We start from the raw sequence: 23,662 nt of genomic DNA on the forward strand, positions 1-23,662 counted from the left end.
GTTTAATAACATGTATACAAGGGATAAAGCAGGGACACTGCGTTTCTCAACACGATAGCAGAAATTCTCATCTTAAATACCATGTTCAGCCAATGACAAAGGAGGATTTTGGGGGTGGGGGGAGTCAGTTACAGGAGATTACCACCAAAGCACAGTAAACAAGAGTAAGGTTATTATGCAGATTTAAGGCCTCACCTTCCACACTGATAAGCCTCTAGAAATGAGGCCATCCCCCCCTCTTCCCAAAACAGAGAGGGAGATACCTTTACAAATGGAGATTTCCCTTATAAATGTAAATGTTTGTCTGGCAACTCCTTGCAGGGCCATCCAGAGAATGTGGCCAGAGAGACAGAACTTCCAATAAGATGGGCTTGTTGGTGCCTTTCCTATTGTAACATTTATCCTACATTATCTTTACAGCCATCATGATAGATCTGTTCCAGGAAGGAGCCACCATGTCAAATTCTTTAGGCAGTTAGTGGGGGAGGTCAAATGTCCTCAGAGAAAACAACCAAGGTAAAGAGATAGATTTCAGGGTGGCCAAATCTTGATCTCCCACAAAATCATCTCTCTCTTAACTGTAAAATGAGAAAGAAATTGTGCCCATTTAAACACTAATCAGCTTGAAGGTCAGGGAAGCCTTTCCTTGGTGGGGTAGGAGAGATGGTTGAAGAAAAACCGTATGCTTTACTCCTCCGCATCTTTTTATTGGATCTTTTTAAAGTAAAATCTGTAGTAATAACACCAAAACAAGTGATAGGAAGAACCTAGGCTCCATCAAGTGTTGCTTTGTGATTTCCAATTTTAGTTAAACTGCTCACTGCTTTAAAGTACCATCAGGGATAATGCTTGCATATTGGTTTTGATCCTTAGGTAATCTGTTCTTCCTAACTACAGAGTAGCAACTTCACTAATCTTCAAATGTTATTCTTTTCCAGGCTGTGACAAAGACATGCTAATCGACATTCTAACTCAACGCTGTAACGCACAAAGGCTGATGATTGCGGAGGCATACCAGAGCATGTACGGCCGGGTAAGGTCTCTTCATCTTGACCTACTTCTAGCTCGAACTCCTGAGAAATGGCGGTACTCTCAGAGAACAGGTACTGTTATCCTATTCAGTCTCACAGATTACAAAGATTACAGGCTCTCTGTATGTCAGAAACAGTTCCTATGCCTCTAACATGTTTCGAGGAGTGTTAGAAAGATGGATCATCAAATGTGTCTATGTGTGAGGTATGTCCACACTCATGTTGACCCCACCACTCCTTTCTCAGCAATCATTCAGCTTCATAAAATGAAAGTTCTGATAGCCTTACACAGCCAGTTGGTCAAATTAGGCTAAAAATGTTGTGCTGGAAACACCCCTGTGTCAAGCTTTAGAGAAGGCATAGAAAGGACTAATGATGACTAGGTCAAAAAATAAGATCCTTTCCTGCAATTCTCAACAGGTCCTCACCTAACTCAACCAAAGTGAATTCTCTGCTAGCTTTTCTTCTCACAGCATGCAGTTATAAAGACTATTAAAAAAGAATGGCAGTTAAAATAGTTTAAGGCAATAAAACTATTCAGGGTGCTTTAAAGTAATCACATTCTAATTTCAAAGCAAGTACCATTAAAGATTCCTTTCTTTTGTTATGCATTTAAAACACAGATTCAGAACAAAAACTCTTCAGGCCAACAGGGCCTGAAATAGCAATTACTTTGTCAACTAAGCATTATCGATGAAACACTACCATAAAACTTTCTCTATAGAGTTGGTCCATATAAATTTACTCCATCTCTAAACCTCAGTCTTTGAACAACTATAAAGCATGAAATAAACGCTAGCCTTCTGTTTTAGAATGAATTAATAACCCAAAATGCCACCACTGCTAGTGAAATTAGTTGAATTAAGCCATAGAAGGAAACCAGTTATGTTTTTCTTTTTCCAGGTAAAATCTTATCTTATGTTCCTATGACACTAGTGCTAGTTTTCTTTTGAAAGAGAAGATAAAAACTATAAAAGTTGTAGCATTAGTAATCTAATATTGTATTAATATGCATACTGCTATAAGAGAGGTCATTTTTCAGTGATTTTTTTAACCCAAAGATTTACATACATCTTTGCTTTTTATACATCAGATCCACTTAGGTTAAAGCATTACTTTATCAATCTCAACAAAATTACACTAAAACAGAATAAAACAATTAAGAAATGAGGTACTTACACTTAAGGAATGTAAAATCCATTAAACAATTTTTACTCCAGTGAAGCACCTTTCACTATACACAAGGTCTCAAATTTTGTTAAATTCTCACTTTTACTGAAAAATTCATGCCGCGTGGAACAGCTTGGCTAATACACTAAACTGCACCAACTGGAAGATAGAGAGTCATGCCAGCCCCTTTCCTCTGAAATACCCTTGTCATACAATCAGTTATCAAGTCTTGTAAATTATTTTTCCTCTCACATTCCTCTCGTTTTCCCTCACTTACACAGTCTTGATTCAGGCCTTCATCATTTGGTTCCCAGGCTAGTGTTGAAACTCCTAACTGGTGGCTGCTACCCTCAGTCCCTTCCCACTCTGGTCTACCCTCCACATGGAAGCCAGGATGATTCCAAAGCTGAATTTCCACTTTCCCGCTTTACTCCCTGAATCTTTATCTTATTTCTCCCTCACAAATGTCCATATATGCATGGAATAAACCCAAATGCCTTTCTAGGACATACAAAGCCTTCTTGCTTTGTTTCTGCCCTCCATCTTAAGCCCTTTCCGCCTTCTCACACACCGGCAACTGCAGCCAAACGGAACTACTGGTAGTTCTACAAATTAACCGTGCCTGCTCCCTCCTCTTCAGTCATGATGTTTCATTCATCTTCAGTGGCCTGATTCTCCACTCCACACACTGCACCTACTCATTTTCCCAGACGCTGGACACTTTTCCTCACACCACTACTCCCCAAACAGAGTGGAACAGACTTGTGGTGCTACTGCATCCTTCACGTAACTTCCCCTTGGTATCTAATGACACATTAGTGAGCTTGTTTATATCTGTTTCCCTTTACCAGGGTCTAAATTCTTGAAAGCTGGAATGCACCTTGTTCATTCCTGGAGTTTAGCACAAATATCTGTCTAACACGCCGAGATTGCTTAATTAATGTTTGCTGAATGACGATGTGAAGGTATAGGTAACTTCACCTCTCTCTACAACATGCAGTCGTGCTTTGGCTGCTTCTGGAAACCTTCCCCACTTGTCAAACTCACCCTCTGCCCTGGGCTAGGTGCTTCCTGTTGGGCTCCCAGAGTTCTCTGTGCATAATGCTACCACGGCTTTGCCACACTGCCTTGTGTTGGCTTACTGTCATCTCTTGCTGACTAGACTGCAATCTCCTGGAAAATCAGGGACTGGGTTATCTGCTGCTATTCCTCCAGAGCTCAGCCCAGGGGCTGACATAGAAGAGATATTTCATTTATAGAATAAGGGTATCTAAAGAATTATATTCTGCCTGTTTACTTTTTTCTTAAAAAAAAGAAGAAAGGAAAACATCTCTTTATTATCCACTTTATAGTCAAAATGAATATTCATCAACAGCCTAAATTTCTGTTTTCCCTCATTCCCTGCTCTGGCTGCTCCCGGGTTAACCTGCCTGACCTTCAGTTAGGGCTTCTTGGCCTCCCCCACTGCTGGCTTTCAGAATTACTTCTTCCATTTGGCCAAAGTGTATCTTCTGCTACCTTTCCCTTTCTGGGGCAAGAGTTAATAGTTTTCCTGTATGTTAATCATTTTTAGTTTTTATTAATATGATTAATCAAGATTTGATGGAATTATTTTCTTAGCTGCTAAGTAAAGTGCAATTCTAGGCATGCTCCTTAAATACTTATTTGTTGTTGTTAGTGACATCAGGTCTCTGACTCCTAACGACACTATGTACAGCAGAGCCAAGCCCTGCCCAGTGTGCCATCCTCCTAGCTTCCGGCGCTATATCAGACAATGCTCCACTGCTATTCATAGGGTTTTCATGGCCAATTTTTTCAGAAGTGGGTGGCCAGTCCTTCTTCCTAGTCTGTCTTATTCTGGAAGCTTCACTGAAAGCTGTCCACCATTCTGGTATTTGAAATACTGATGGCGTAGCCCTCAGCATCACAGCAACACACAGCCATCATGTTATGACAACCAACAGATGGATCGTATGGTTCCCTGACAGGGAAAAGAACCCAGGCTGCAGCAGTGAGAGCACTGAATCTTAACCACTAGACCACCTGGGGTAGCAAATTCTTATTACTTCATATTTTACATTAGTGAAGTGCTCCTGAATTCCATCAATAACTTTGCCCACCCAAAGGAAAAACTAATCCCTAGACTCAATTGAAGAGCCCTTTGGAATGCCTCTGATTGACATATTTATCAATATAATTAATGAGATCTCTCTTGATCTTCCACACCAAAGCAAAGGAAAAAATTTAATGCTTCTGGGGCTGAAGAGAGAGACTATCCATACCTGATAACGATTGGCAATCAGACAATGATTCCTATAGGAGTTCAAATTCAGAATTGAAGCAATTTGTTTTCCCAGTTTTCATCTAAAACAGGAATGATCAGCTCTGAAATACCCTGGCATCTGGAATTCATTAAACCCACAGTGTTGGTTATGTATTTCAGTGCAGAGGCTGACTTGCCCAAAATGACACAGTAAGAACTTGAACCAAAGTTATCTGACTCTAAATCATGTCTTCCAAAGCTTCTCAATGATGCCTCTTGTTCTCAATTGACTTAACAAGACTTAACAGACTTAACAAGCGCAGGTATCTATACTGCTAATTCCCTCATATCCTACAAGGCTTTGCTCAATGTCAGCTACTGAAGAGGGCCTAATTAGATTGCCCTATTTAAAACTATCACCCACCCTGAAGCCCATGCTAGAACTTCAGATGCCCTTCACCTGCTCTTTTGCTTTTCTCCCTAACACCATTGCCTTCTAACATATTATATCATTTATTTACATATTATAATTATTATTTATTCTTTGCCACCTCCCTCTAGAACACAAGCTCCACAAGGGGAGGAATCTTTGCTTTGTTCGCTAATGTGCTCCCAGAACTTACAAAAGTGGCAGGCACACAGGCGGTGTTACAGGCAGAATTGCGTCCCCCTCAAAATTTATATGTTGAAGTCCTAACCCACAATGTGACTGTGTTTGGAAAGAGGCTCTTTAAGGAGATGATTAAAGTTAAATGAGGTCATAAGGTTGGGACCCTGAACCCATAGGACTGGTAACCTTATAAGAAGAGGAAGAGATCCCAGGAAAGGCCATGTGAGGACAAAACGAGAAGGTGGCCATCTGTAAGCCAGGAAAAGAGGCCTCACTACAAACCAATCCTGCCGGTACCTTGATCTTGAACTTTCAGAAATAAATTTCTGTTATTTAAGCTGCCCAGTCTGTGGTATGCTGTTATGGCAGCCCAAGCAAACTAATGCAGTTGATAAGCAGTAAAGAGATGTGAATGCACAAAGAGTTGAAGTTCACTCTTCAAACCCATCTTGTTCTCATAACACTTTTTTTCCTATCACCTCTCAGCTTCATGGTTAAAAATACTGATCTTGAAGTATTAACATACCTAGGATGTGGCTGGCTAGCAAATTACTTTAGCTACCCTAGAGGTAGAATTATCATTCACTAGTACCAGTAATAGGTATTGGGTCTTCTCCCCTATCCTCACTTTTAGTTTAGAAATGAAGGGGTAGATGTAGTTTTAGCCTCAAAAGCTCAAATTCATTATACAGTTTATCACAGATCAATTTTTAAGCATGAATTAAATAATTTGAAATGGTACAACCAGCTAATCTTTCAAATATATAATGGGTTAAATATGCTCCTTTTGGTGAAACTGAGAACTTAACTACAAGAAAAAATAATTTATAATTTCAAAAAAATTTTCTATACAATCAATCAAAAGTTTTATAAGTTTAGAAAAGTCCCTGTGTACATTTGTTACAGCCCTAACAATTATTTCTCTTTGAAATAACATTTACAATCTCTGCCAGGGAAGGAGGGAGGAACAGAGAGCTGGAGAGAGGGAGGGAAGAAAGGAGGCAGGAAGGAAAGAAAAAGAAAATTAAATACTGCTCAAGCCAGGCCTCATTAGGCTTCAAAATTGCTCTCTAAAGCAATTCTATAAATTTACACTCCCACCTGCAATATATAATGGTTCTCATTTCCCTTAAACCTTCACAAAACTTCTTAGGTTTTGCCCAACCTTACGGATATGAACAGAATCTCAATTGTGGTTTTAACTTGCATTTTTCCCTGATAAAATATAACATTGAGAGGCCAGCCTCGTGGCGTAGCAGTTAAGCGCATGGACTCCGCTGCTGGTGGCCCAGGTTCGGATCCCGGGCGTGCACTGACGCACCGCTTGTCAGGCCATGCTGGGGCGGCGTCCCACATAAAAAAAAAGTGGAGGAAGATGGCACGGATGTTAGCTCAGGGCCAGTCTTCCTCGGCAAAAAGAGGAGGATTGGCATGGATGTTAGCTCAGGGCTGATCTTCCTCACACACACACAAAAATATATATATAACATTGATCATCGTTTCATAGGTTTCTTTTACATTCTGCTTTCTTCTTCTTTTAATTTAACTCTTTATCTTCTTTGTGTATTTTTCTTTCAGTAGCTTGTCATTTATTTACTGATTTGTAGTTATTTATATAATTGGACATCAGTCATTTCTTGTATATATAAACTGAAAATATTTTCTCCAATATATGGATTAATTTCACAATATGTTGTACAATTTTATGTCAAGAATTGTGAAGTCTATCAGACTTTAATATACTGATAAGACAGCAAGTTAGCCAGCCAAGATGACATAGATACTGGTAGAAGACAGGAGACTTTTGGGTCAAGGACAAAAGGTGGTTTACTACTCACAGTAATAGTGGTAGCCAGAGTGTTAGAATTTTTGCACCAGTTCCTAGAGCCTCGATCCCACAGGCCAATGCAAAGATGACTAGATAACCTGCACATGCCATGGGTTTCATTGCAGAAGAGAAACCATGAGATTAGAAAGTCGAATCATTTATAATGGGCAGAATGCGTGGCTCCCCATTGCTCATAAGGGAAACGCTACATCTTCCAACGCTAGTCACTGTACAAACATCCTTGGAAAGGTAGTCCAGAATGAAGGGCTGTCAGTGCCTCACTCTGCATAACATTTAGAAACATGAAACCTACAGAAAATTGCCTCCCAACAATATCACTCCTCATTTCTATGCCACTGTCACTATGGGCGACTTTTTTTCTATGAGCCCACCAATCCCTAAGCCATTCCTATTATTCAGACCAACAAAAGCTGAGACTAAATCCATAAATTTGTTTCATACAGCATTTAATTATCAAAGGACTCCAAGTAGCAGGGAGAGGTCAATTGGCAGTATCGATCCCAAGCATGTCCCCACAGGGGCCTGGGCCCAATGAGCTGAACAAATCCCACAAATCATCAGAGCCTATCCTAAAAAGCTGAGTGGCTTTCTCTTTGAGTTTTACAAAACACCTTTCCACTTGGTTTGAAGTTTTCATCGAGATACAGCAGGATGTATTAGCGATGGCACAGACTTCACCTTGGCCCACAGGGAGGAAGTCTAGGGCAAGTCTTTCATCCATAACAATCTTGGCCAGTGAGTTGAGGCTGTCCTGGATACCTCCTAGAGCCAAAGAGGTGTGATTCGGCATTCCCTCCCCACATGCCAAGCTTGGTGTTCTTACTCCATCACTAGAAAATTGTCATTATTCAAGTAGTTGTAAGTTCACCATTTTTCCTATTATTTCCAACTCACACCCAGAACTTTCTTTTAGAAGGATCAGGTGCAGGAGGGACAAAGACATTTTTATAAAACTTCAGGAAAGCCGTTATGCACACACACAGTCAGTGTACTCAACCAAGTGGTCATTATCCTTGTGATCGAGGACTATGAGAGTCCAGACATAATCTGGGAGGCTGAACTAGAATTGTTTAAAACCCTATGCCCATGTTTGGGTGGGCTGCCACCCACAGAGTAGACCAACCAGTACACCCTGAGATTGATAATGTCAGGAGAAAGAAAGAATCATCATGCTCAGGAATGGTCAGCGTAGAGTCCCAAATTTTCAAAATATGTCTGCGTAACTAAAGGAAAACTTCTGTTTCTCTCTACACTTACACAATTCAACACTTCACCTCTGACCCCAAATGTGTGGAATTCTTTTCCTCAAATTAAACGATTTTGATAACAATGACCCAGAGTTACTACAAACCCCACAGTTAAAGGCTCAGTCTCACAAGACTGCCTCTCACTTCAGATGCCAACCAGATTGTCAAGTGTACATCTGACTGACCAGCTATAAATCAGAGGTTCCCACAACCCCCTCCTTGGGATTGATTATTTGCTAGAATGGCTCACAGAACCCAGGAAAGACCTATTCTTACAATTACTGGTTTATTATAAAGGATACAGCTCAGGAACAGCTAAATGGAGAAGATGTATAGGGCAGGGTATGTGGGAAAATGTGCGGAGCTTCCCTGCCCTCTCCAGACATGTCACCTTCCCAGCACCTTGATGTGTTCACCAACCTGGAAGCACTCCAAATCTTTTTGGTTAGAGTTCTTACAGAGGCTTCATTACATAGGTATGATTGATCAAATCATTGGTCATTGGTGAATAAGTCAGTCTCCAGGTCCTCTGTCCTCCCTGGTGAGCAGGGGTAGGGCTGAGGATTCCAACCCTATAATCACATAACTGGTACCCCTGGCAATCAGCCCTCTTCCTCTAAAATAACCTCATTAGCATAAATTCAGGTATGACCAAAAGGTGCTTATTATGAATAACAAAAGAAGCTCCTCTCACTCCTATTACTCAGAAAATTGCAAGAGTTTAGGAGCTCTGTGCAAGGAACTGGGGATGAAGACCAAATATATATTTTTTATTATATCACAATATCACAATAACCCTCTCTGCTCCTTCATCATGATAATTATTCAGGAGGGATAATTGCATTCAGTAATCAAACTGCCTTACTAAGCTGTGTACATCAGAAGGAAGTAAAAGAGACAGTCGGAAATCTTGTTGAGTTGATCAATTATCACCAAATACCAGAAGCCTATGGATGGTGGGGAGCATGGAAGACTCATCAAATCCTTTGACTGTCAGTCTATTGTTGAGTGGCTTTTATAATAAAAACCATACCATGGTCAGACTGCAAGTAGTCTGGAAAGCCAAACACACGACACAGATTAGTTTCAAGGACCATAATGGTGTGTCCAGAGTCAGCTGATTGAACAGGAACAGCAGCACTATAACTTGAAAAAAATGTCAACAGTCATGAGAACTTCTGGTAGCCCCAAGAAGGGATCAAAATCTGATGCAATCCATCTACCACCACTGTGCAGGAGAAATGCCCTGTGAACTGTGACTTCTTCACCACGAATAAAGCAAGTTAACTTTTGACTGGAGTCACAAAGCTGGCAAGCAGTGGTAACCTTGGCATGAGACACCGAATACTTTACTATATGCCCAGTCTATGATGGTATATGTGTTGTGATGTCCAGTATGATGATGGATCCAGGCAGCAATAGTATAATCCGGACAATGAAGGCTTGATCAGCAGCTGGATTCCAGTTGGTCTCCTCAGGGAATAAGCCCTTACTGTGGACACCTACAAGAATAACTCAAAAGTTCCTATTAGCAGCCACAATTTGTTTCCAAAGACTACAGCCCCCAATAAACCTCTTTTTCATACGCAATCAGTACTTTTCCAAGTGTTAAACCAAAAAGGAAGGCGTAACAGCCCCAGAGTGAGTAAAAAGATAAAATTTTGTGAAGTAGAGTACTGGCCAGAACTATGAGAACAGCCTTGATTTCTGCCCATGGAGCAGAAATTGTCCATTTTTGGTTCTGTACAGCTGTTGCTGAGTTGAACAGCCATAGCATCCCAGTGGACACCATCTAGTTTCAGCATCTTATCTGAACCATCAGTGAACCAGGTCAAGGCATTTAGGGCAACTGATTGAAGTCTCCATTGAGTCAGCAGCTTGCTTTAAGCAGCAGAGTTGGAGGTAACATTTCCCAGAAAAGAACAGCTGCCACTTTTTCGTGTAAAGCCAAGATGCTCCCGGGGCCAGGCCAGCTGTTTTCCTCAGTGCGCCATTTCCATTTGATAAATGAGACTTGTTGATTTCTTCCCACCTTACTAGGCATTGAATCCCAGTTAACCCACCAAAGTGAGACTATCAGGCACAGGATTCACAAGCCTCCACAGATCACACTTTCAGTTACTACGAGAGTCCAGCAGCAAGCCATTAGCTGCTTTTCAAAAGTGATGTACCTGGAAGTCTTATGAGGAAGGTCACAAGTTTAACACTAAGAGGCACCTCTAGGAGGCTGCCTCCTCTTGCCAGAGGTTCTAATCAGCAACCCATCTGTCACAGAAATTTGGAGCAGAAAGTAATCACTGGGGTTTTGGGGCCTTTCCCATATGTGGCTATAGGTAGAAGCATATACCTTTCCCTGTATCTGGCTGTTTTCCTATCAAGAGCATTCCCTTTGGTACTTATAAGCATTCACAGTAGAAACAAACAAAACATAAATACCAACAATATTCAGCAATGGAAGTTGCTATAATAGTACAGTGAATCAGCCCAAAGGGCCCCCAATCACAAGTTCCTTTAGCTTCCCTTCTCTACTGCCAAACTTGCCCATACTCATTATTTGGGGAAGACCCAAATTCAACCAAAGGGTCCACATAGAACAGTGACTTGGCAGCCACATCCAACAAATTCATAAAAACTTGAGTCCTTCTACTCCCCCAAGTCCCTCAGCATACTCACAAAAGTGTGAACGGCCCTGGGTCCACAATGGGACAGGAAGACCTTGGTCCCACCCCTAATTATTTCTCTTCTGAAAGCAGCAGAGATTGGGGTAGTGTGGAGGGAAAGACCAGGGCACATGAAACGAGAGAGGATCTATGTCGGTAAACAAGATATTTATTTTCTGTGCATCAGCTGTGTGCACCTCAATCAAATCAACTTCCGATGTTTTTGGCCTACTCAAAGTCCTATATCATGTGGCAAGTTCATCATTGCTGACATCATGTTTCAGCTTTGTACACGCTTGTCTCAGTGGCCAGAGCCATATTTCTTTCTGGCCACAGCCACAGGGTTTGCACCTTTTGACTGATTTGGAGTTGACTCACACTTGACAAGTTTTTTTAATGAGTCTGTCTTTGCAATGGACTCCGTGGCCTTTGCTGCCCCATCTTCATGATAGCATCTCTTAAATTTTTCCCTAGCATTAACATAAGAGCTGGGGAATTTTCCAGGCAGCATATTATTATTGTCAAATATTTTTATTCTACCTTGTCTTATACGCTCCGAAATTAATCATTATTGTGCTGTTTTATAAGGCAGTGCTTTTTTAGTTTTATCCATAATTTTCAATTTCTTTGTTCTTTTCTCTCCTAATATCCAACTCATGTTTCTGATGTCAATGTCATTTTTCCAAAAGGACATTCTGTAGCAGGTTTTTTTCCCCAGAAATAACAAATCATTGTTCAATTATTTCAGTCTTTTTCTTAAGAATACCCTTATTTTTCTATTCATTGTTGAATATTAGTTCAGATGGCTATAGAATTCTAGGCTAAATTCTAATTACTTTTCCTTAGGTCTTTGCAGATATACTTTCAAATTTTTTTCTTGGCCTTTATTGATGGTTTTGAGAAATCTCTTCTTTCATTAAGAGTTTTCCTTTGTCAATTACCTGTTATTCTCTAGTTGCTTTTAAGATATTTTTCTTTATCTTTGGTATTCTGCGATTTCACCCTATTAGTCAAAAGTTTGCATACTTTTATCAAAATAACTGACGATTTATGTATTATATAATATTTGAAATAGTATCTCTCTTGCATTGTCTACATTCTCTCCTGGTGTATATCTTATTTGACAAAAGTTTTTTCTTGCCATTCAATCTTCCAATTCTCTTAATCTTATGTTCATATCATCTATTTCTTGTCTTTCTCTATGGAATTTTTTGTCATTTTTTTCAGATGTTTTTCCAATTTACTAATTCTATGTTTAACTGATTATTAGCTACTGTTTAAAATATATATGGCATTTTTAATTTCTAGAAGTTTTCAACTTCTTTTCAAGTCTTATTTTTTTCATAGTCTTCTTTCAGATTCTTATTAATTGTCTCAAAGTCATGGAGTTTTAGTTCTGCTGTTCACAGTGTCCACTGTCTATCCCTCTGGGAAACTGATTCTAAGTGCATATCATGATATTTTTGTTGTAAAAACTTTTAAAGTAGTGCTTGTTTTTTTCAATGAGAATCGTTTTTTTTGTTTTGTTTTCTGGAGAGGCAGAGAATTTCTTTAGATTTGTTTTGCATTTGCTTTTTCCTGGTGTCCCAGGAGACTCACCAGCTCAGGATTTCATGATTTCATCCTTTCCTGATGATTTCTCTTCATGGCTGTCTCAGTTCATATGGGTAAGGTAGAATAAATTTGAAATTCAAGCCCAAGGGAGACAGAGCTCTATTATTTTGAATTCTAGGGGAAAAATCTTCTTCTTCTCAAACCCAGGCAATGAAAGGTGAGCTTTCTGCCCATCTTCCAATGCTGAATGGTATTTTTTTCCTACTTCACAATTTTACTGAGGGTATAATCCTTTGAGGGTACCAATCTCATGGAAGAGGTTTCAGACTTAGTTCCCTGTGTTACCCTGGCCACATAAATGTCCTGTCCTCGTATAATGTCTCACACTGGGCATTGAAACCCAAAACAAATAGTCCTCAAAACTAACCTCTACTCTCCCCAGTCACCTGCAAGGTCATCTCCAAGTTCAGAACACTTGCTTGTCCTCTGGTTTTCATTTATCTCCTGTTTGTCACACCCAGCAGTGTCTCTTTCTTCTGAGATCAAGTATACTTTTTAAAGAATGTTTGCCACATTTTATTGTCGTGTTTGGAGGGGGAGAGTTTTAACTTTAATATACTATGTTTCTCCAGAAGGCCAAAGTATTACCGTTATTATCAGACAAAATTACAACTCGAATTGCCATTGAAAATTGAATGATTAAACTGTGAAAACATCTGCAAAGTGAAGCTGTTCAAAAGAATATTCGCTTACCGCTGAGAAGTGACAAAGCAGCTTGCACAAATGTTTTTGTAATATAATATAAAATTGTGCAAGTATTTATACAATGAATAGTGGAGTGGGTAGAATTAAGACCAATTCTAAGCTACACTTTATACGAGTCTACATCATTGAGTGTTTAAACGGCAAGTATCATTTTTTGATGATAATAAAAAAAGGCACATAAGTTAAAAGCATATAAAACTGTTCCCCTGAGCCTATTCAGACAAGCAAAATGTTAGTCATACTTCTACTTCTCGCCCCTGATCACACATAATTAGATAAAGATAAGAGGAACAAGGAAAAAGAAAGCGCCATTTTACATTAGTTTAAATGCAGTGGTGAGAAGAGCTGAAATATGGAGAGTCTGCAGTGTCATCAGCAGTGTGGAACAGCTCAATCTGAAGAGCGAGGACTCATTAGCTTAATGCAAGGCCAAGCTGTGGTTCCCACAGAGTCCCTTCAGGGTAAGTCTTTGGCAAACAAGAAAGCAGAGGCAGTTGGCCTGGGGAGAGTCACGCTCCAAAGGTTGCATCTACAAAGCTATTTATAAACTCCAAGTGAGAATTTAAGGCTCTAATTAGAGAACCTGTGTGAAGGCACCTCTTTAAACTTGCAAAGTTTAGCTATTTAAACATATTATTCAATATTTATCTTCCCAACTGAAAGTAATATCTCCTTCCCCAAGTCCTGATAATATACTATTTCCACTACTATAGCACTTAGCACATTTTTGCAGTGCAAGTAATTGTAATTCCCATGTGTCTACCCCCTCCACTAAGTAAAACTGCTTGAGGATAAGGACCTGTGCTTGTTTATCTTTGAATAGCCAAGAATGACTCCAAAAAAATAATTGTTGAATTATTTGTGGTCCTCATTCATTCATTTATTTTATAACGATTTTGTAAGTTCTCACTCTGCAGCAGGCACAGTTCTATGGGTTCGTGAAAGAGCTATGAATAAAACAGACCAAAAGCCCTCCCATGATGGAGCTTACATTCTACCTGGGTGAGACAGATAAAAAATTAGTAAAATGACGGGCCAGGCCGGTGGTGTAGTGCTTAAGTGCAAGTGCTCCACTTCAGCGGCCCGGGGTTCACAGGTTTGGATCCTGGGCATGGACCGATGCACTGCTTGTCAAGCCATGCTGTGGCAGCATCCCATATAAAGTAGACGAAGATGGGCACAGATGTTAGCCCAGGGCCAATCTTCCTCAGCAAAAAGAGGAAGATTGGCATTGGATGTTAGCTCAGGGCTGATCTTCCTCACAAAAAAAAAAAATTAGGAAAATGTGACATGTTAGAAGATAGTAAGTGCTATGGAAAAAAGATGAAGCCTGGTGAGAAATATAGGAAGAGCCAGGGGACAACCAGGTGTAGTTCTAAATAGTGTTGCAAGGGCAAGCTTCTTTAAGAAGGCAGGGAGGCTGGGGCGGGTCCCATAGTGTAGTGGTTAAGTTTGGTGTGCTCTGCTTCGGCGGCCCGGGGTTCATGAGTTCAGATCCTGGTCACAGACCTATACCACTCGTCAGCCATGCTGTGGCAGCAACACACATACAAAATAGAGGAAGATTCGCAGAGATGTTAGCTCAGGGCTAATCTTCCTCAAGCCAGAAAAGAGGAGGATTGCCAACAGATGTTAGCTCAGGGTGAATCTTCCTCAGCAAACAAACAAACAAAAAGGCAGAGAAGGGTGAGTCATGTGAATATCTAGAGAAAGAACAGTCAAGGAAGAGTGAAGGGCAAAAGCAAAGGCCCTGAGAGAGAAGCAGGTCTGCTATTCCAGGATCAGTAAGAAGCCGGCTGTAGGCGGAGTGGAGAAATGAGGAGCGGGGAGAAGAGTAGTAGGAGATGAGGGCAGAGAAGGAACCAAGAACATATCATCTACCGTGTGAACCACAGCAAGGACTTTGGCATTTGCATAGAATAAAACACCTGGCATCTTGCTTTATTCTGAGATCAACTACACAGAAATAGTTGTAGTTTACCCTGGAGATTAGAGTGGGAAAGGGCATTTCGAGCAGAGGAGTGACTAATCTGATTTGTATTTTTTCAGGATCACACTGTCAGGTGCGTTGAGGGGAGACCGTAGGGTGCAAGGACAGAAGGGAGACTCATTTGGAGGCTATTACATTAATACAGGGGAGCGATGATGGCGGCCTGGATGAGGGTTGTAGCAGTAAATGTGGTAAGAAATCATCAGTCTTTGTATGTATTTGTAAGGTAGAGACAATAGAATTTACTGACAATTGAATAGTCTAAAAGTTGTAAGAAATACAATATAACAGACAAACTTTTGAGGTGGAGAGAGAGAGGAAGACAGACAAAGAGGGGAGAGAGAGGGTGACAGTCTAGTATCAGCCATTTTTTTTTTTAATAATTTTATTTATTTGTTTTTTTCCCCCAAAGTCCCAGTAGATAGTTGTATGTCAGCTGCACATCCTTCTAGTTGCTGTATGTGGGACGCGGCCTCAGCATGGCCGGAGAAGCGGTGCGCCGGTCCGCGCCCGGATCCGAACCCCGGGCCGCCAGCAGCGGAGCGTGAGCACTTAACCGCCAAGCCACGGGGCCAGCCCCTTGTATCAGCCATTTTTGATCTGCAGCAAATTACTTAATATTTTTTGGGAAAAAAAGGACATTTTTGAGTGCCTAATAGTACCAGAAAATATTTTTTTTTTTTTTTTTTTTTGTGAGGAGATCAGCCCTGAGCTAACGTCCGCCAATCCTCCTCTTTTTTTTGCTGAGGAAGACGGCCCTGGGCTAACATCCCTGCCCATCTTCCTCCACTTTATATGGGACGCCACCACAGCATGGCTTACCAAGCAGTGCGTCTGTGCGCGCCCGGGGTCGAACCAGCGAACCCCGGGCCGCCGCAGCGGAGCGCGCGCACTTAACCGCTTGCGCCACCGGGCCGGCCCCCAGAAAATATTTTGAGTTAAATATTTTTATACTTAGATCAACCCTATGATATGAGGTAGCTGCTATTTTCCCTTTAAGATAGGGAAGCAGACACAAAGAGATTAAGAAACCTACTTACAGTCTCACAGCTGGTACTTTGCACGGCCAGGATTCAAACCTAAACACTCTACCTCCAGACCCTGTGCACTCTAATGGCATTAAATGATATCTGATATGTTTCTCGCACTGAAATTACACACAGGCGCACACACACACGCGCGCGCGCACCTGAGTTACACAACAAAGATATACCAGCGCCATCTAGTGGCGTTACTAATCGTCTACAGTGGAATACATACATAGGTGTTCAGTATTACTACATGGTATAATATGTAAAATAACTGAAGATGTTGTTATAAATGTTCGGGAGGGATAGTAATTAAAGAAATGTGACTAAAGATTAAACAAAAGACTTTTCCAATGCCCAAGCCCTTTTCAGCTTGAACACTGCTTTTATCCTTTACATATAATGAGTAAATTAGGGGTTTTCTCTTTCCACATTCATTCTTTCACTTACTTAGACATTCATTTATATACTATTATACACTATATACTCTGCACATTTTGTTTACTCAGCACTGTGCTAGAGCTAGATGATGAATGTAGGAAAATTTATGAGAAAGTCCATGTCCTGACAGACTATGGGGGGAATAAATGCATATAATATGGTCATTAAAATCCAGTGTAATAAATGCGAACATTCACCGCCTATTTGTTACGTTCCTCACTTTGCTGACATATTGCTAGTGGCTTTCTACGGCCTACACAACAAAAAAACAGAGACTACAAGGCCAGGATGCTTGATTTCAAACCCAGGCTCCATCACATACTCGTCGAGTTAAATGGAACTTGTGACTTAAGCTCTATGTGCCACAGTTTTCTCATATACATAGTGGGATGATCATAGTTCCTGATTTATAGGGTTGTTATAACGAATTATTACAATTATTCTAATATTCAGAATCCTGTCTTACAGATAGTAAACACTCAATAAATATTAGTGGTTATTATAATCCTCACATTCTTCTGCCTGGCCTGCCTGAATTTCCATTATTGGGGCCATTCCTCTGTGAACTAGAAGGGGCATTGGAATAACTGACATCCAAAGTCTCTTTTAAAACATTTAGATCTCAAATCCATTCAACATTTATTTAGAGCTAGCTTATTCCTTTCATATGCACATTCTGTCTCCCCAGACCAGTGCCTTCTCTGTTCTCAAATATTGTCTATTGTTGGTATCTCCTATGCATTTGCCCAACCAAATCCCACCTCATCTTTCAAAGCTCAGCTCATATCTACACTTTCCATGAATCTTCATTTTATTGAAATCATCTCTCTTTTACGAATTTCTACACTTTTATGAGTCTCAATGCGCTGCCCTTAAGAGCCTCATTTTGGCCCTTAATAATATATTAGATTATAGCATTGCAGCATGCCCTTTGCAGGCCATCCCCTGCTCTCCTCCTCCTCGTGACAACAGCTCACCTGCTTTTCTCTTTCTTCTTGTATGTTTAGATTAACTTTGTCATTTCTAAAATTTTTTCTAAAAATGGGACTATGTAATATACGCTCTTTTATGTCTAAATGCATTTTCTCAGCACGTGTTTAAGATTCATATATGTTGTTGTATGTACCAGAAGTTCCTTTCCTTGTTATTGCTGAATATTATTCCAGCGTACACACATATACCAATCACCTGTTGATGGACATTTGGGTCATTTCCAATTTGGGGCTATCATGAATAAATCTACCATAAACATTCATGTTCTGTATATTCATAAATTTTCAATTTGTTAGTGCATACCTCAGAGTGGATTTGATAGGTCATTTTTAACTACAAGTTTATATTTATTAGAAACTGCAAAAGAGTTTTCTAAAGTGGTTGTAATATTTTACACTCTCACGAGTAATAACATGACAGTTCCAAATGATCCACTTCCTTGCCAACACCTGGTATTATTAGTCTTTGTAATTTTAGCCACTCAAGAGAATGTGCAGTGGGATCTCCTTGTGGTCTTAATTCCCGTTACTCTAATGACTAATGTTGTTAAGCATCATTTTGTGAGCTTATTTCCCATTTTTATATTTTCTCCAGTTAAGTGTCTGTTCAAACCCTTTGTGTATATTTTTATCAGATTGTTTGTCTTCTTATTATGAAGTTTTAAGAGATTTTTATACCTCTGGGTACAAGTCTTTTGTCAGACTTGTGGAGTGACAACCTGTGGTTTCCTTAGAAGAACTGAATTTTTTATTTTGATAAAGTCAAATTCATCATTTTTTTTTCCATTTATAGTTTGTACTTTTATGTACTAAGAATTCTTTGCCTACACTAAAACTAAAGGATTTGCCCCTATGCTCTCTTCTAGACTATTTAGCTTTTCTTTTTAGGTGAATACCTCTAACACCATGTTAAATACAAGAAATAAGGCAGACATCCTTGCCTTGTTCTCAATCTTAGGGCACTAGCAGTCAGTTTTTCACTGCTAAGTATCATCTTAGCTGTAGAATTTTCATAAATGCCCTCTATCAGCTTGAAGAAAATTTATTCTATTCATACTTTCCTAAGAGTTTTTATTATGTTTATGTGTTAAACTTTCTCAAACGCTTTTGCTCCATCTGTTGATATCATCATGTAGCTTTTCTCCTCATACTGCTAAAATGAGGACTGATTTGCAAGTGCAAACTGACTTTGCATTCCTGGGATAAATCCTACTTGGTCATTACGTGTCATTCTTCTTACATATTTTACATATTGAAGAATTTGATTTACAAATATTTGGATACGCTTTTTTTTGCATGTGTTTCATAAGGGATATCAATGTGCAATTTTCTTTGCTTGTGAACTTTTTTTGATTTTGGTATTAGGGCAACACTGGCCACATAAAATAAATTGAGAAGTCTTGCATTCACTATTTTCTACAAGATTTTGTGTCGAGCTGAGTTTACTTCTACCTTAAATGTGTGATAGATTTTATCAGTGATTCCACCTGAGTCTAAAGATTGGAGGGGATGTGATTTATGAATTCAATTTCTTTAATTAATATAAGAAAATTCAGATTGAGTTTGAAATTCTGCTTGGGTTTATTTTAGTAATTTGTGTCTGTCAAGGAATTGGTTCATTTCAACTAAATTTTAAAATATAGTGGTATAAATGTGTTCATAATATTCTCTTTTTTCCTTTAATGTCTGTAGTATTTTTACATGACACTCTTACATTTCCAATATTGGTATTTTGTATTTTATCTCTTTTCTTCTTGATCAGTCTAATTACAATTTTATTAACATTACTGATCTTTTCAAAGAAACAGGTTTTGATTTCATTGACAGTTTCTAGTATTTATCAATTTTCTATTTCATTGATTTCTGATCTTATCATTCTTATTTGATTCCTTCTTATTCTGGATTTAATTTACTCTTCTTTTTCTTTGAGAGGGAAGCTTAGGTCATTGACTTTATATGTTTCCCTTCTAATATAAATATTTAAAGCTAAAAATTTATCTTCAAGCACTGTCTTAGCTGCATCCCACAAATTTTGACATGTATTTTCATCTTCATTAAATTGAATGTATTTTCTAACTTGCTTATGATTTATTCTTTGATCCTTGGGTCATATAGAAGTATATTTTTTAATTTCCAAAAATTTTGGATTCTTCAGATATATTTTTATTATTAGTTTTGAAGTTAATTATGTTATAGTGAGACAACAGATTCACAAACAGCCACATTACAAGCCATATTGAAGGAAATATCTCAATCACGTGCTATTCCAACTATGCAAAGTTCTCACTATTGGCAAGGAGCTGCAGGTGGTCACGGGAGAGAGTAAACCGGCAGGATTGAGAAAGCAAAGAAAGCCCAGTCAGGACAATATAATTAGGGGAGTAAGTCCTCTACTTCCACGTCTGTGGGGTGAGAGCGTGATCCTAAGGGCAGCGTTGAAGTTTGAGTGCAGGTTGTCAAGAGGCAAGTACCATACCTACTGGACAATCCTTAAAACACCTGTGCAAGGTAGAGTAGACTTAAAGATGAGAAAATTAAGAGTAAGGGTAATCAAAACTACTTAGGAATTTTTTAATAAATAGTAGTGAGTAGATCTACTCAGACTCTGATAGATTCCCTACACGAATATATTGCTTTTAAAAAACTTTTTTTCTTTTAATTTTACATGACAGATTCCATTAAGAAAAGAAATAAGTGCTGTCTCAGACTTTTATTTTATTTATTTTATTTTTTTTGCATTCTATTCTTTTTTATTTATTTATGTATTTTTTTGTGAGGAAGACCAGCCCTGAGCTAACATCTATTGCCAATCCTCCCCTTTTTTTTTTCTCCTTTTCTCCCCAAAGCCCCAGTAGATAGTTGTATGTCATAGTTGCACATCCCTCTAGTTGCTGTATGTGGGACGCCGCCTCAGCATGGCCGGACAAGCGGTGCGTTGGTGGGCGCCAGGGATCCAAACCCCAGGTCACCGGTAGCAGAGCGCGCGCACTTAACCTCTAAGCCACGGGGTCGGCCCCCTATGTCTCAGACTTTTAAAACAACAAAATAACTAACTGGAAATTATTTAAGGAAATAATTCTAAGCCACAAGGCTTCTCTTACATAAGAGATATCACATGTAAAAATTTTAAAAGGGGCAGAAATTAAAGTTAAAATACCTAATATTAATTAAGATCCATATCTCTTGATGATGCATATTGAGAAAAATCTTCATTTCCCAAAGCCATAATTATTTGGTGAATTAATGGAACACAAGCTTAGAGTTTCTTTGTCACCAAAAGCCGCCCTGAGTCCTAAGTTCCCACAGGAACAAAGATCCACAATCATCACACAATTCTGTGCTGTAAGTCTAATTTAACATGCATCTTCTCTCCAAGTGAAGCTTTCAGTCTCTTCACACTTATTCACACTTATTTGCTTATTAATACACAAAAACATAGACACAAATGCAACAATTATCCCTCACTCTATACTTTTCTTTTTCTAACTTACCTGCTTAAACAGAGTATTAGAGTTTTCCAGAGAAAAGAATTAAGAGAGCATGTATATATGTATACATTTGCTTGATAGGTGGCATGAGCCAGACTCCTTGCACGAGCCTCTGGGATAAGGGGCCTCTGGCATCCAGGATGCCCAGGTGTTTCTCATCATAGGAATCCTCTGCCAGTCCAGTAGAACTCCCGAGATCCGGTGAGACGGGGTTTCCTCTGAAGAGTGGGTCCAAGCAGCGGCGCTGCAGGCCTGATTCAGCCCTTCTCTGAGCCACTCCTGATGCTCAGCACCTCCCAGCCCATCTTCTCCCTGCCCCTCCATTAGGACCCGTACTTACTGCCCACACACACCAAAAAAAAAAAAAAAAAAAAAATCCCTGTCTGTTGAGGAATCAGCTCACGTGATTGCAGAGCCCAGATAGCTCAAAATCCGCAAGGTGGGCCTGCAGACTGGAGACTCAGGGAAGAGTTGCAGTTTAACTCTAAAGGTCGTCTGCTGGCTGAATTCTCTCTTCTTCCAAGGATGTCAGACGTTTTCTGTTAAGGCCTTCAACTGACTGAATGAGGGCCACCAACGTTACGAAGAATAATTTGCTTTACTCAGAGTCTACTGATTTAAATGTTAATCTCATCTCAAAAGTACCTTCACAGAAACATCTAGAATAATGTTTGACCAAATATCTGGCCAAATTGACACACAAAATCAACCATCACAAATGGCTTCTCCATCTCCTATCACACTACCTGTCCTTCCTTGTCTGGGCATGTCCCACTTCCCTCATCCTATAAATCCATTCTGATCTCTTATCTGAATTCTTATAACTCTAAAGCAGTGGGATCTTATCATGTGAAAAATGATATTGAAAGCCTTAGAAAGTACATCCGCTCCCATTTTTACTTGTGTTATCGCTGAGTTTGTGGAAGGTGAACCTCCTTGAAAACGGAGACTCTTGCATTTCTGCAGCACCTACCACCGCGTCTGGGAAACCGTATTAAAATAAATACATGTTGAGTAACTACAATCTTTCATTCAAAAAAATATTTCTTGAGCTCCTGACTAGATGAGAATATAAGTTTCACAAGCTCATATGTTCGTATCTGTTTTTATTGACTGCTGCAGTCCCAGTACCTGGAAGGACGCCTGGCTCATAACAGCACCTTGACAGCTGTTTGGTAAAGGAATTAGAAATAGTCAATAGCGAATAATGAGGGAATTAAAGAGGTTATAAGCTCCATAAAAGAGGAGATCTTATGCTTCTTATATATACTCCAAGCACCTGACACAACTCTGGGCATAATTGCTCATTAAATAAATTGTATTGACTTTAGCAAAAATTCAATAGATTCTGTGTATTACCAATTGCCACCTTGTGGATGAATGCTTTTGTTTGCTAAGAAAGAAAATCCACAGTATAGGAAAGGTGTTGTCAGATTATACTAAATAAAATTAAAATTATGACTATTTTGTTTTTATTCTAATAAAGCTTATTATGCCATATTGATATCTTTCACTTGAATTCTATTATTGAACCACCTCAGAATTATACTAAATTTTGCATATTTTTAAAGTAAAATTGAATATACTCTATAGATTTTAGCAAGAAATGGTAAATTTTAAGCATCTTTCAGATATCTTTGTAATGCTACAAGAAATCAATTTAACATATATGTTTTTAAATACCCAGTCTACACTAGTAAAATGAAAGTCGAAATTGAAATGATCAATTTCATACTTTTATATCTGTGTTCTGAGGACAAAAATCCAGCATATTTGTTTTTCTCTGTAAGTGTTTAACTTTCAATATTTTAAATAAATATATTAATGTGACTATTTGAAAAAAGTTCTAAGATTACTTACTTAATTCATTTACACAAGCTTTTTGGCAATAGCATAACCAGGAACTCCCTGCTGAAAGAGACTGCTACAATGCCAAAATAAAATAAATTGCCTATTTTAATTAACGACTAATGTTTCATTGATTCCACGCAAGAAAACTAAGAACTCCCAACCAAAATGTTTTTAAGTTTCAACTTTTATTTATGAGATCAAAAGAGGGGTTGTGGTCGGGATTAGGGAAAGAATATTGTCCTATGTTTATATGACTAGAACGTCCATATAGATGACGTTTCCTGCAGAGACGTGATTGCATCAGTCCTTTTCAAACCCTCAAGTCCATCGTCTTGTGTGATCCATGTATATATGTGTGAATCAAAACCAGACTTGTTATTAAGTGAAATGACATGGAAAAGGAAATCTTACAGGAGACTTTCTACAATTATCCCATTTCTCTTATAAAATTAGTAACTGATATAATAAAATATTTACTTTTCCTTCCATAGGACCTGATTGGTGACCTGAAGGAGAAGCTTTCGGATCACTTCAAAGATGTCATGGTTGGCCTCATGTACTCACCGCCATCTTATGATGCTCACGAACTCTGGCATGCCATGAAGGTAGTGGTCTGATGCAAAAATGTACTTTTAACAGGTACAGGCTGATATTTCGATAGAGAGGGAACTGCCCTGTGGTGTTGCTACATGTGATCAGAGAGAGGGGAGGGAATATCTGAGC

General features: G+C 39.2%; 1 protein-coding gene across 1 annotated transcript in view; it reads left to right on the forward strand.

The window, feature by feature from the left end:
• Window positions 1-942: 942 nt before the first annotated feature.
• Window positions 943-23,662, forward strand: part of ANXA10 (annexin A10) — a 47,459-nt gene continuing 24,739 nt past the window's right edge. Inside the window, exons 1-2 of the mRNA XM_058549790.1 lie at window positions 943-1,033; window positions 23,431-23,544. Coding sequence (XP_058405773.1) covers window positions 953-1,033; window positions 23,431-23,544 — 195 coding nt within the window. The 5' untranslated portion in view covers window positions 943-952. The remainder of the gene's footprint in view (window positions 1,034-23,430; window positions 23,545-23,662) is intronic.

Source organism: Diceros bicornis, chromosome 11, assembly GCF_020826845.1.
Source record: "Diceros bicornis minor isolate mBicDic1 chromosome 11, mDicBic1.mat.cur, whole genome shotgun sequence".
NCBI classification, from domain to species: Eukaryota; Metazoa; Chordata; class Mammalia; order Perissodactyla; family Rhinocerotidae; genus Diceros; species Diceros bicornis.